This window comes from Pituophis catenifer, unplaced genomic scaffold (assembly GCF_029215685.1).
Source record: "Pituophis catenifer annectens isolate HBS135680 unplaced genomic scaffold, rPitCat1.0.hap2 SCAF_6, whole genome shotgun sequence".
Lineage (NCBI taxonomy): Eukaryota > Metazoa > Chordata > Lepidosauria > Squamata > Colubridae > Pituophis > Pituophis catenifer.
Window position 1 is genome coordinate 45932970 of NW_027256886.1, and position 13988 is coordinate 45946957.

At 37.9% G+C, this 13988-nt stretch overlaps 1 protein-coding gene across 1 annotated transcript in view; it reads right to left on the reverse strand.

Annotated features, from left to right (window-relative positions):
- Window positions 1–13988, reverse strand: part of COL17A1 (collagen type XVII alpha 1 chain) — a 65271-nt gene that overhangs the window by 18205 nt on the left and 33078 nt on the right. The window contains exons 25-40 of the mRNA XM_070944983.1: window positions 12601–12636; window positions 11630–11665; window positions 11183–11245; window positions 10602–10637; window positions 9752–9823; window positions 8789–8815; window positions 7749–7784; window positions 7230–7265; window positions 7049–7129; window positions 4672–4707; window positions 3381–3458; window positions 2398–2460; window positions 2002–2043; window positions 1601–1654; window positions 1319–1378; window positions 45–71 (exon numbers count right to left, since the gene is read on the reverse strand). Coding sequence (XP_070801084.1) covers window positions 45–71; window positions 1319–1378; window positions 1601–1654; window positions 2002–2043; window positions 2398–2460; window positions 3381–3458; window positions 4672–4707; window positions 7049–7129; window positions 7230–7265; window positions 7749–7784; window positions 8789–8815; window positions 9752–9823; window positions 10602–10637; window positions 11183–11245; window positions 11630–11665; window positions 12601–12636 — 783 coding nt within the window. The remainder of the gene's footprint in view (window positions 1–44; window positions 72–1318; window positions 1379–1600; window positions 1655–2001; window positions 2044–2397; window positions 2461–3380; window positions 3459–4671; window positions 4708–7048; window positions 7130–7229; window positions 7266–7748; window positions 7785–8788; window positions 8816–9751; window positions 9824–10601; window positions 10638–11182; window positions 11246–11629; window positions 11666–12600; window positions 12637–13988) is intronic.

Consider the following 13988-nt stretch of genomic DNA (forward strand, 5'->3'; position numbering starts at 1 on the left):
GCCTTTTCATGCCATCCAATGAACAAACCCCTCATTTTTATTACCTTTGAATCCTCGTGGGCCAGGCAACCCTGCAAATAAAAAGCTCTATTAGACTCGCAGTGCTTATGCAGAGGGCACTCTCACAGGATTTCTTTGGCTAACGCCACTGCTATTAGCACAGATACTCCTCATCAGTTTCAATTTCCATTCTTTTTGTTGGTATGGATGCTGCTTAAGGCAGTGTGGTTTACAGAGCAGACATATTTTCTGATGCCTGTATTTATGCATGAAATCATAATTATGCATGAAATCTAGATAAGAATCTGGTTCTACCAGCCTATCAATAGTAATAATAAACTGAGTAGCTGCCAATAACCTGAGAAGAAACATGTCTGAGGGAAAGGAAGGGATAACATCTTTGCTGACAGGGGAAGGCTGAATTATTTTATAGGGTGCAGCCTCACTGCAAGCTATAACATAGCCTCAGAACAACTTCTGAAGTTTAGCATCTAGGTGTTTATTTTGTGAAATAAATCACAAAAAAATGTATTTAAAGAATATTGAGAATTGCTGGTCCTGTTTCATTGGACATGAGACACTTAGATTCAAGGGAGCGTCTCCTATCTGTCAACTTTTGAAAGGGCTCAGGCCTGCTGCAGCCATCTTTTTGTTTCTCAGATTGCCACACAGTATGGGAAGAGGGAAGTCTGGAATGTCAGACCAGATAACAACAACCAATCATCCTGTGGGAAACAAGGTCATTTCAACAAGTGCTGTTCAGAGACTGAGGGGAGTTGCCAAGGAGATGCCAGGACACCTAATTGGACAATCTGACCTGTGACCATGAGGGAGGGAATGATCTTTTCTTTAATTATACTGAAACCACGGGAAATATTTAGAATTGGTTTTACTTTGATTCAGGCCAAAATGATGTACTCAATAAAACAGTTCTTTGAGAAAGCTGAAAGTCTCGGAGTGCTGAATTGGTTGAGTTCATTACTTGGAACCTTGACCTAATCATTGTAATTTTTTCTTTCTTTCTTTCTTTCTTTCTTTCTTTCTTTCTTTCTTTCTTTCTTTCTTTCTTTCCTTCCTTCTTTCCTTCCTTCCTTCCTTCCTTCCTTCCTTCCTTCCTTCCTTCCTTCTTTCCCTCCCTCCCTCCCTCCTTCCCTCCCATCCATCCATCCATCCATCCATCCACCCGATTTTAGATTGGTCTCATGTTTTTCAAGCTAAAACTCAGCTCTATTTTGCTGTAGCTTTAGCAACTTTGCAGCATCAGCTTTCCCATGCTAATCATTTTCTATACTCAAGAAGCAGATTTCAAATTACTCACCTTGATCTCCTCTTGGACCTGGAGGACCAGGGGGTCCTGGTGGGCCAGCAAAGAAAGTTTCTGTGGTAAAAGAGCATCATTATGATCTTCAGCAACAACCAAAACACATTAATAGATACAGGCACAGAATCCTGCGCTTTCTTTATTGATCAGAAGACTCTCTTCTTAATGTAAACTTGTTTTACTCATATCAAAGCACTTACAATAGTTGCTCCAGGATTGTAGCAATTATATTTGGTATAGCATGGAACAGAAAATTCTAAATCAAATGAAAATAGCTACCTGATGTGGGAACAAAAGAACCTGGTCTCCCTGGTGGACCTGGTAAGCCTTCTCCTAAGTAACAGAAATATTTGAATGTATTAGTGCTAATTACTACATACATCTCTATGAAAGAGCATTCAAGTTATTTTTATAGGAAGCACAATAGAGATATGACTGTTTTACATCAGTTTATGACCCATTTAAGCACACCTGGCTCTGCGATTTGGGGGTTAACATTATACTTCCTTCATTACTTTTTGATCACAGACTTCATTAATCGATTCCAGTGCAACTAGAGCAGAGAAAGCATCTATTGTGTGCTTATGATATATTATGAAATGATTGGAATTTGTCTTTGAAGACAGCACAGTTGTTGAAAATATTATGAATGTTTTGATTCTGTGAAAATATTTTTTTACCTGGTGGGCCACGGGGTCCTGGTGGGCCCTCAACAGAGGCACCTGTTAAATGAAAAAAAACCCCAATTACCTTGGATTCAGATAAAACAGTAACAGTTATGCCTTGTCTTCTGCAAAGATATTTTGGGATTATAGCAGCTCAACTATCACTTCTACCAAACAGAATTTTACACACATACACACAAAGAGGCCTACAATAAACTCAAAATATTAAGGAATAAAGTTTAGGGCAACTAGAAATTTCTAGGTTTGGGGTTTGTTTTTTCTCAGAAATAGCAACTGAATTTATCTCTAAGATATTAGTGACGCATGCTTCCATTAGAGGACTTAAAGCATGCTTTATCTTACCATCTAATTCCTCTTCATTTTCAAACATTATGTATAGAAAGTATATACCTGGGGATCCCGGTGGACCTGGAGGTCCTGGAGGTCCTGGAGGGCCTCTAAGATTTGGCACCGCTAGATAAAAAGAGGCAAGTAGAATTACTATTTTTCAGTGTACAAATTAAATATTAGATACATTTTAGAGATGAAAACACATTAAAAAAAAGAATCAAAGTGATTTTCCCAATCCAATGGCCCTCAGATGTACTGGCCTACTGCCACAGCTGTGAACTTTTTATTCTTCCTGAGCAGCAGGCACATTCAGTGAAGTACAAATACTAACAGTACAAATTGAGTTCCAGTCATTTATAGTACAATATGGAGATTCAGGGGATATGGCAACTTGAATGAAACCAGGAGCGCCTCCGCCACATGTGCTTTGTCAAAATGGTACTATAATAGTCGGATGATACCATTTGTCTTGATCAGGCAGGCAACATGATCCTCTACAGAACCTGTGGAGGTGGGCAGAGGCAGGATGTGCTTTGTTCTCTAAAGTTTGTAACCATGACTACAGTTTCCTAATTGCCAGCTAATATGAACATGTTGGCTGAAGAACATGTTCAGCATGTTGGCTGAAGAAAATAAGAGTTGTAGTTGAACAAATCAAGTTAGAGAAGCTGAATTAAAAGCATCTCAGATAAAGCTTATTCTCTTTGATCCTGAAACATTTATTCTTCAGAATCTGCAGACTTTCATCTCAGCCAGAAGTAATACATATATGAAAATATTGTCAGTTCATCCATTCAGTGCACTAAACTGATATGCAATACTTCCAATCATTAAATCATCAATAAATTGTTTTATCAATTGTTTTGGTTTGTAATCGAAGCAGTTATTCATGAGGAATAGGAAAAATAGGGAAGAGAATGCCAGATTCTTAATGATTACAGAATCTGGGGAGTCATAATTAACATCCTTATGGTATAATCCATCTCTTTGCTATTCTCAATACTGTTAGAACATTCGTGTCTATCAGAAAAAAAATGTTTTACCTTCCAGTGGAGCAACTACAGGATTACTGGTTTTAACAATGGTGGTTTCTCCTTGCATGCCTCTCTCACCACGAGGACCTGCATCAGAATATAAAAAATGCCACATTTCTTAATTATCAGAGCAGGGTTTTGCAGGGTCTTAGTAGGGTAAAGTATTCCTCACAAGTGTAATTTGGATTTGGCAAGTTTCCACCTTATTATCTGAGCTCAGAGGGATTCTCAATGATCCTGAGAATCATTTCAGAAAAGTATAGATGATTTCTATGCGCTATGTAGCAATGGCATTATTTAATATCCCAACTTTAAATTTTTTTTAAAAAATTACAATACTTTCATTTCTAAAATGCCTATACTTTGGCATCCTTTTAAGAATAACTCAAGGTGGTTTATAGCAAATATAAAAAATATATTAAAAGAAACTATTACAATTTTAGAGAAGACAGAAATACAGCAGAATTTCAAAAGAAACAACTTTTTGCTGTTGATCTGTTGGCTCAGCAGGCAAGAAAGACAGGTCTTCACAAAATGAGGAAGGGGAGGAGGGGGAGAGAAAAATCTACCAGAGGACGATTAGGAAAGTCTTCCTCAACACATTTCTCCAAACTGAGACCATGGGCTCGAAGGACATGCTCTTGCATCTCTAATTATGTTTCGTACTGTGGTGACATGTGATGGAGACACTCTACAACTGATCTTAATGAGTGGCATCCTCTGCTAACATAAACTAATAGTAATGATAGGAAAAAGTGCCAGCAAAGGCAGCAAAGGCAATAAGAACATTGTAGATCTGATGAGTCCAACCCTATGGATTGCATGCGGCCCCACAAGATCATAAACTTTAAACATTATTACAGTATGTGATTTGTATACATTAACTATATTGCATATTTTATATGAGACCCAAGAGAATTTTTCTTCACTCCACGACACCCAGGCAAGCTAAAAGTTTGGACACCCATGCTGTAGTCAGTAAAATGAAGACCTGGATTTTGGGGGGCAATATGCTGACTCTGTAAAATTATTAGAGAGTGCTATTGCTATTGCTAGATGCTTAAAGTGTTAGACAAAAAATCCTTTCAGAGCATTATTGATTCACTCTATAGTGCAGATAAGACAATTTAAGGCAGTAAAAGGACATGGTTGAAATCATGACAGAAACAAAAGGCATAAAATATAAAGAAATATTAACCACATTGATCAAGACAGTCTAAAAAGAAAGAACACCAGAATGAGAGTACCTTGACAGAAAAGAAAGGAAGAAATGTTGGATTTTCAAAAATGTAATTAATACCTTGAGCTCCAGGAAGACCAGCTGGGCCAACAGGACCTGAATTAAGAAACAAAAGTGAACCACTGTTCTTACAAATGAAGCAACTGTATCTCGTCTTCAAAAAGGAAAACCAAGTAGCCTATTAAATAATGATTGTGTCTGCAAGACACAATTAAATTTTTACAGATTTCAATTTCACATGACATGCTATCACAATACAACAATCTGTGATTTCTCTCATTTCCTTCTATTAAAACAATACTTGTTTCTAACACGTAATGAAAAAGGAAGGTGTCTGAATGAAACCGTTCCACTGCAGCAACTCCATCTTTAAAGAAGATGATGTGAAGAAATGTTTTGTATCTCTTCCATAAAGGGAGAAAATTGGATTTTAACTGTAAAGGAATTTGTTTCACACGGACAACTATAGAACTTTTGACACTATCATTTGTAAAAATGGAATGGACTAATTTTTAATAACTTAAAGCTTCAATGCACCTATGCCATTTCGAAAGCATCTGGAAATGTCCCTCATCTAATAATGTATTAATCACTGCCTGTACCCACCTGCTAGTCATTGTGCTGGAGGCTTTCACCATCCACGAGGGACAAGGATCTAACTGACACTGTGGTGGCACTGACAGCATCAAGGACTCTGTCCACTTCATCAGGGCTAACAGAGTCAAAACTCAGTGGTGGGATTCTAGAACCAGTTGGTAAGTAGTTAAGTAGTTAAGCAGTTTAGAGAACTGGTTGTTAGAAGAAATCTCCTTTTGGTTTGTTCCACTTTACAGGGTTAATCCTGTAAGGAATTACAACATTCGGTGTTGTTTCCTAGCCTAAACTTTATTGCCCTGCTTACAGAAACTGCCTCTCCGGCAGTATGCCTAGACTTACTGTCGCTTCTGGTTCCGGAGGTTCTTGGAGGGGGTTTTTTTGTTTGACTTTCTTAAAGGGGAAGGTTTGTTTTAAGCTTTTTACAGTGCTGTTGGGAGGAAATACTCCCCTGTTGGAGTTCTTCCAGCCAGGGTGCAATGATCAGCACTTTGAAGAAATAATTGAATAACAAAGCAGAAGCTTTTAATGACAAGGAACCAAGATGAGTGACATTTAGCAAGGCTTATTGGCTAGCTAGAAAGATTGACATTCAAACGTGAGTTTACATACCCTTTCTGACATTTGGTCTAAAACTGGTTTTTGGTTAAGTTTAATTCTGTGCTTGGTAATGTGTAATCCTATTTAGTGATGAGATAATTTTCCCTATTCAGCTTTGTTTGGAAGGAAAAATGTTAATCTCTGTTCCTGAAAAGAAGCAGCTTTGGAAATCTGACTAGTTCTGTGTCTATTTGTTCTGGTAATTGGTTTGACAAGCAACAGATACTCTTGTTTGCTCCTTTGCTTCATACTAGAGAGCTTAAATGACCTCTCTGCTAAAGGGTTTCACTTGTCTGCTGATAGTTATCATTGCATTTTAACTATTTTAATTCCTCAGGTGCTCTGGCACCCTCCCTGATTTGTAACTCCAGTTTGCAGATATTTCTAATCCAATGATTGGTATTTAGGGCAGGTTTTGCAAGCAAAGAAGCTTTTTGTACTTTTGTACAGTTAATCCTTGACTTACAACAGTTACAACGGCACTGGAAAAATTGACTTATGACCGTTTTCACAGTTATGACCATTGCAGCAAACTGTCATTAGGGCAAAGAAGCGATGCCACATGACCACCTGGCCACGGCCACCCGGTCACATGAAGCACCGCAGTTGTGAAATGAGTGACATGGTTGTTAATAATGCTGCAACGGGCATAAATGATGACCAGTCATAAGTGCAATGACTGGTCAAAAGTGCAAGGACCTGTCAGAAATCACTTTTTTCAGCCCTCTGGGTAGTCCTTTTGTGCATAAGGACTACTCAGAGGGCTGTAAAAGTTATTTTTGACTGATCCTCACACTTTTGACCAGTCCTTGCACTTACGAATGTCCTCACATTTTACGTTTTTCACCCTATCTTGTCACCATGGTGAAGACAAGCAGTTGTGAAATGAGTGACATGGTTGTTAAGAATGCTGCAACGGGCATAAATGTGAGGATGGTCATAAGTGCGAGGACCAGTCAGAAATGACTTTTTTCAGCCCTCTGAGTAGTCCCTATACACATAGCCACGGCCACCTGGTCACATGATCAGCTAGCCATTCCCACCTGGTCACATGACCACCAAGCCACACCCACCCAAATAAGCCACGCCCACAGAACCGGTTGTTAAAAAAATTGAATCCCACCACTGGTCAAACTGTATTATTAAAGCTAATCACAATTTTTCAACACTGGTGTACTGATCCAGCACTGAGACAACAGAAATAATCAAGAGAAACTAGTCAAGAATGAAAGGAAACACCCACCTGGGACACCAGGTGGGCCAGGAGGTCCTACAGCCCCTGGTGGACCTGGTGGGCCAGGAAGTGCAACCGTTGCTCCACCATCTGAAACAGTTTTAAAAATTACACATAATTTCATGCAGAAAGATTGCCATGGAATAAGAAAACTATTGAGCAGAAATGACCGTTCCTTCTGCAGCATTACCTGAACTGGTGACTTGGCCAGGTGCTCCGGGTTCACCTATAGAAACAAGAAGAGATATTACATGGATTTTAAATAACAGATGATTGAACTGAGGAATATACATTTGTTTAAAATATTATTATAACACTGCGATTGGGGAGAGAAATATGGCATTAATGCAATCTGTTTCTCTTGAGGATGAATGAATCTTTACATGGTCATTTTCTCACTTCCTCATGTTCAGTTTCTATATCAATTTAATAAAAATCACATCCAAATATCTACACCTTTGTGTATTCTTAAATTTTTATATTTTTGCATATATTGGGATTTTATGCACAGATATATTTATGCGCACATTTTTAGAATAGAGAAATACACCAAAGAAATCAATGTCTCAACTATTTTGCAACCCAGTAATGCAGCTACATATGCCTCTGGAGTACAGGGAAGAATTTAGGCTGCTGCTCTGGCGTATCATGATAATCTGCTCTGTCCTGATGATGCGAGAAAAGACATAGCTAATATTGAAACACTTACCTTTAGGACCAGGTCGGCCTGCAGTTCCTGTCAGACCTGTGGAATAACCATATGGAATGAATAATATTCCCGTGATGGTGAGCCTATGGCACGCGTGCCAGAGGTGGCATGCAGAGCCCTCTCTGTGGGCATGTGCATTGTCACCAGCTGCTTTTCTGGGTTCCGTCATGCACATGTGCGCCAGCCAGCTGGTCCGCACACATGCGCACTGGCTAACTGCTCTCTTCCAGATTCCAGCGCACCGGCATGTGCGCTCCAGTGTCGGCACTCAGTGCCAAAAAAGTTAACCATCACTGTTCTATACTATTGTTTAATTGGTATACTGTAGCATTTCAATGCTATGAAGATTCTGCTTCTTTGTTTTTTGTTTGTATCTGTAAGATCCCCATGGACCTCCAATATGGATGAATATAATCTGTTTTTTATCAATTTGGAATTCATCATTTGGCAGCAAAAAACCATGTCATTCAATTGCTTTCTTTTCAAATTTTGTAGTAAACCCAGCATATCCATGTCCATTCATTTCAGGGATTTCCAAAATCAGAGATAGACATGGTGACATTATTTTGTGTTGTTTCTTCATCTGCTATGTTGAACATGACTAATGCACATATTATGCATCCAATGGAAGTAAATGTTTCCTTTCTAGGAATAGCTCTGCCGCACTAAATGTGGCTTATATCTAAGCAAACAGATATAAAATTGGAATGCAAAATTCCATTGCTACCATCTCAGAAATTACTTTGAAGAAAAAGCCATTTCTGTTCCAGTTTAAATAAATAAATAATCTGTTCAAATTAAACCAGAACTATCCCATTTCTCATTACATTATTGGTCTCCAGCATTAACTTGAGTTCATAAAGAAATATTATGTTTATGGATTATATGTGTGATTTAATCAATAAACTGTAGTTAAACAAATTATGGTTTGGTTCAGTGAAGGAATTCTGCCAATTAATTGTTTGTTACTTCCCCATCAAGATCAACATTTTAATCTACATATTTATTCATTAAGCATTTGTTTCCTCCCGGTATCTTACCTGGTGGGCCTTGTGGTCCTGTGAGACCTAAGGAAACAGTGGCATTGTATGAAGTTCACAGGAATGCAAATTAGTAGATACAGAAATAATAATCAAAAAACTTTGATTGTGAACGTTTAAGTTTAACAACAGAAATCTTTGTTGAAGGAGTGAATTCTTTTCCACTTGATTCAATGGGATCTTTTACCTCCCTTCCAATATCAAGACAATCAGCTTTTCAGCATTTATAAGATATGGCCTTCCAGAAACTCTAGAGACTAGATTTTTCTTTGGCTAAGCTTAATCAGTGTCTAAACCTGAAGAAACTTTCCTTGGGAAGGAGAAGTCCCCAAATTCATCCATCTCTTTTTGGGAACTCATCCAACCAATCATGATTTCTTGATCTTCCTCATCTTCTCAGTCCTTTCATTCCCCTTTCATTAATTTGTTTTGCACTTTGATCCTCTGTATATGACTGAAAAAGAGGTCTAGGTACCTCTTTGATGCTGTTCACCCCTTCTATATTCAATCTACATTAATTCATCACCCATTTATTTTTGATGTTGCATACTCAAACGTTTCTCACTGTCATCTCTTGCACCTCTTCAATCAGAGTCCTTCCCAGCCACAAGAAACAATTGAATGGGTTATTCTTGTTATGATTCCTTTTAGAAAAAGGAACTACAATGGCATTCTTCCATCATCGGGCATGGACTTATACACATGGTAACAACTCACACAGCTATTCCATAAGCAAATCACAACCATATTTTAACAGGTTTTTTTTTCATTTTCAACATTTATACTGCCCAGAGTCACTTGTTTGTATTAATAATACAAATTGAATAAATATATACCATTTTTAACATTCTCACAGTGTTTGCCCAAACCCGTCTGACTCTTACTCTAGAACATATTATATAGCCTCCAGATAAAAAAATAAATTTCCTTTGCTGAAAATATTCTTGATCCATTTTGTATTACCTGGTTGTCCAGCATCTCCAGCAGGCCCCGGTGGTCCTCGTGGACCTGGAATACCCATAAGTCCTTGTTCCCCTACAAGTTAATCAAGATATTAATATTAGTATTCTTCTTGAAAAATATGACCTTTCATAAAAATGGAACTGATTACAACTAAAGACTACTCTAATATAATCTGAGATTATATATACTGCTCAAAAAAATAAAGGGAACACAAGCAGAAGACATCCAAGATCTGAATGAATGAAATAGCCTTATTAAATACTTTGTTCTTTACATACAGTAGTTTATACAGTGCTCAAACAACTAAAGGGAACACAAAACTACTGTATGTAATGAACAAAGTATTTAATAAGGCTATTTCATTCATTCAGATCTCGGATCTTCTGCTTGTGTTCCCTTTATTTTTTTGAGCAGTGTATATAATCACCCGACTTGAGATGTACTATTACCAGTGGTGGGTTGCCCCTGGTTCGCACCGGTTCTATAGAATTGGTAGTAAAACCAACGGGAGGCTTCGCTCACCGACCCTGACGTCATCAAAATGCTTCTGCCCATGCGGCCCCGGTAGTAAAGGTAAGTAGAACCCACCCCTGATTATTACCATAGGTTGCAGGTGGGGTTGGATGTGGGGATAGGACAAAATGACAAAAAGGGAGGTAATGAAAGTATGTATATCTCTTTTGTCCCAGGATAATTAAATGATAGATTTGATTTGAAATATTTGATGCTGTGACATGTAGTGAATATGTAAAAGATGGCAATAAAAGCTATTAAAATTGAGTTTCACAATTAAAAAGCTATGCTTATGATGTTCTTTTCTTTTGTTAGTGGAAATATAATAGTTATTTACCTCTGGGACCTTGATGTCCATCTGGGCCAGGTGGACCTACAGAAATATAAAAGCCTTTCAGATACTGCTAAAATACTCACTGGGTTCAATACGTGTCATTAATTCATACCATACTGTTTTTCTTTTTAATGTAATAAAATTGTTTAGTCTGAACTTTCACACACTCTCTTGGCTGAACTTTTACAAAACTATAATACAGCCTTGCGTCTCACTACTACCGGTACAACTAATATAATCTTGGGAGTAGCAAAAAGGTAACAAAGATTATATATTTATTATATATTCATTTCTTTCCACTCATCACTACATTACATGAGCTCAGGACTCAAATTGATCTAAAGTTTTGCATATTTGCATGTATTGTACACACAGATTATATACCACTGACACACCTAAACGGCAAAGAATATTTACATAGAACTCTGTTTTTAAATTCATTCCTGCTTTCTTTTAATGAGTCTTAAATTTTCCCTATCAAAGTACCTTTAATTCTGGGATGTAGGTTTCAAGAGTCCTAAAGGCTAAGTAATTACTTTGAAATAGATTTTCTAGAAGTGTCATTATGGAATATTGCCTCTCACCTGCTGATCCTTTAGATCCTGTTTCACCTATTGGCCCAGGCAGTCCTCTGGATCCTGGTTCACCTGGAAATGAAAAACACACACAAAGATAACCTCAAACGGACTCAGGGCTTTGAGTGATATATTTTGAGTGATATACATAATGAACGCAGCTAGGTAAACATATGCAGATATGCATCTTCCTCCACACACATTTGTGCCCACACTCTTCACACTCCTATTTATCTACACATTTATAAGCATTTCCTTTTCCACCCAAACATGCATGTACAGCAATTTTTAGCCCTCTCACTGGAAGCAGCAGATTGTTGCATTTCATCAAGTAAGTGGAGTGCCTAAAGCCCAACAATCTTCATGCAAATTCTTTGATAAATCCGAATGGTTATGTTTGGATAAATATAAATATTCACGTGGCAGTTTCAAAATCTTTGATATTGTTATATATACCTGTAAGACCTCGGGGTCCTCTCTCTCCTGGATCACCTAAAACACACATGGAAATAAAATGAAACTAAATTAATCTGTGTTATAATCCCGATCATGGTCAAGAATGAAAAAAAGACAGATTTGATAAATTAGGGGTGGGTGGAGGGAAATAAATAAAGAGAATTATAGCAGAATACAGAATAACAGAGTTGGAAGAGAGTTGGAAGTCTTCTAGTCCAACCTCCTACTCAAGCAGGAAACACTATACCATTTAAAAGAAATGGTTGTCTAATCTCTTCTTAAAACCTCCTGTGATAGAGCACCACAACTTCTGAAGGCAAGCAATTCCACTGGTTAATTGTTCTCACTGTCAGGAAAGTTGTCCTGAGATCTATGTTGCTTCTCTTCTTGATTAATTTCCATCCATTACTTCTTGTCTTGCCTTCTGGTGCTTTGGAAAATAGGTTGCCCTACCCCCCTTCTTGTGGCAGCCCTTCAAATATTGGAACGTTGCTATCATGTTATCCCTAGTCCTTCTTTTCATTAGACTAGAAATATTCAATTCCTGCAACTGTTCTTCATATGTTTTAGCCTCCAGCCCCTAATCATTTTTGTTACTTTTGTCTTCACTATTTCTAGAATCTCAACATCTTTTTTATATCATGGCAACAAAAACTGGATGCAATATTCCAAGTGTGGTCTTACCGAGACATTATAAAGTGGTATTAATACTTTACCTGATCTTGATTCTATTGCTCTATTAATGTAGCCCAGGACCCCATTGGCTTTTTTGACAGCTGCAGCACACTGTTGGCTCATATGTCAGTTATTATACCACTAGCACTCCAAGATCCTACTTCCAGTTACTACTGTTGACCCAACTATCACCTATTCTATAACTGTGCATTTGGTTTTTCTTGCGTAGTTGTAGAACCATACTTTTTTCACTATGAATTTCATTTTGTTAGAATTAGATGTAAAAGCACAGCTACCTTTGGGTCCAGCTACTCCCATGGCTCCCTTTTCACCTAAACAATAGAGACAAAAAGGATTTAAAGCAGAACAACACTGACAATAACATTCCTCAGCTATAGTGGGCTGAAAAGAAGAGTAAAGAGAGCCTATTGTTGGGTGAATTGGGCACATCAATTCCTTCTAATTTATAGATTATACATACAGGTAGCCCTCAATTTATAACTATTTGTTTAGTGACCATTTGAAATTATAATAGCACTGAAAACCTAAGACCATTTTTCACACTTACAACAGTTGCACTATCCCCATGGTCACATTATCAAAATTCAAACACTTGCGGGGCTTCCGGTTTGCTGCTTGTCCCCGCTGGACGCTCCTTCGGGATCGTCGAACCCACTGCCTGTAAGAGCCGCCTTTTTCAGCGGAATGGCGGCTCGAAAAAACTCCGTTTCCATTAGGAAACGGAGATAGAGCTGGCTGGGGTGGGTAGAGTCCTCTGCCTAATCCCAAAAGTTTTTTATTTACTTTTGGGAGGGAGCGGAAGAGACTCCCCGTATCCCCAGCCGATGCTCCGGGCTCTGGGAAATCTCTGCTACACGCAGAGCTAGGGGGCAAAAGCAAGCCTGTAAATCTGTCAAATAAATTAATTAAAGAAGATATGAGTTGGACCTCTGATCCTGAAGCGCAAGTATTCTTTCTATTCTATTTTGCCTAAGAAGTGAAGTGAAGGGAAAAAAAGTTTTTTTTTAAAATGGCGATTGCTGCTGCGGTTTGAAGAGAGGCTGAAAGGGAAACTCCTTCCGTTTTCAATTACAAAGTAGCGGAATGAATACTTTTGGCTGTAACTGAGGCAAAATCTCACTCTCACTTCTGTTTTTTTTTTCTTTTTTTTCTTCTCTTTGAGGATCTGATATTGATCTTGGTTGGAAAAAAGTTTTTTTTTTTCTCTCTCTTTTCCAGTAAATTTTGTCTGCGTGGAAAAATGGCACTGAGACTTATAAAACTAGACAAACAGGCAGTTTGGGGGGATTCCCCCATTAATAAATTACATCAACAAGTTTTAACTCTCCAGTCTCAGAAACCTGACTTTAATATAATAGAATTTCTTCTTGAGGAGATTGTAAGAAGGGATGAGATTGTGAATCAGCAACTTGAAAAATTTAAGTTGGAAATCAAAGAAATTGGTGAATTGGTGAAATCTAAGTTTGGCTTTTTGGATCGAAAGATTTTAAAAGTAGCTAAAGGCTTAGCAGACTTTATGACTCAGTTGGAAGCAAATACTAACTCTAAAATGAAAGAAACTGAGGAGAATTTGGATGACAAGATCCAAAAAATTAAAAAGGATTTGGCAAACATTCAGGATAATAGTTCAGAAGACAAACTTAAAATGGAGGCTGATCAAAAG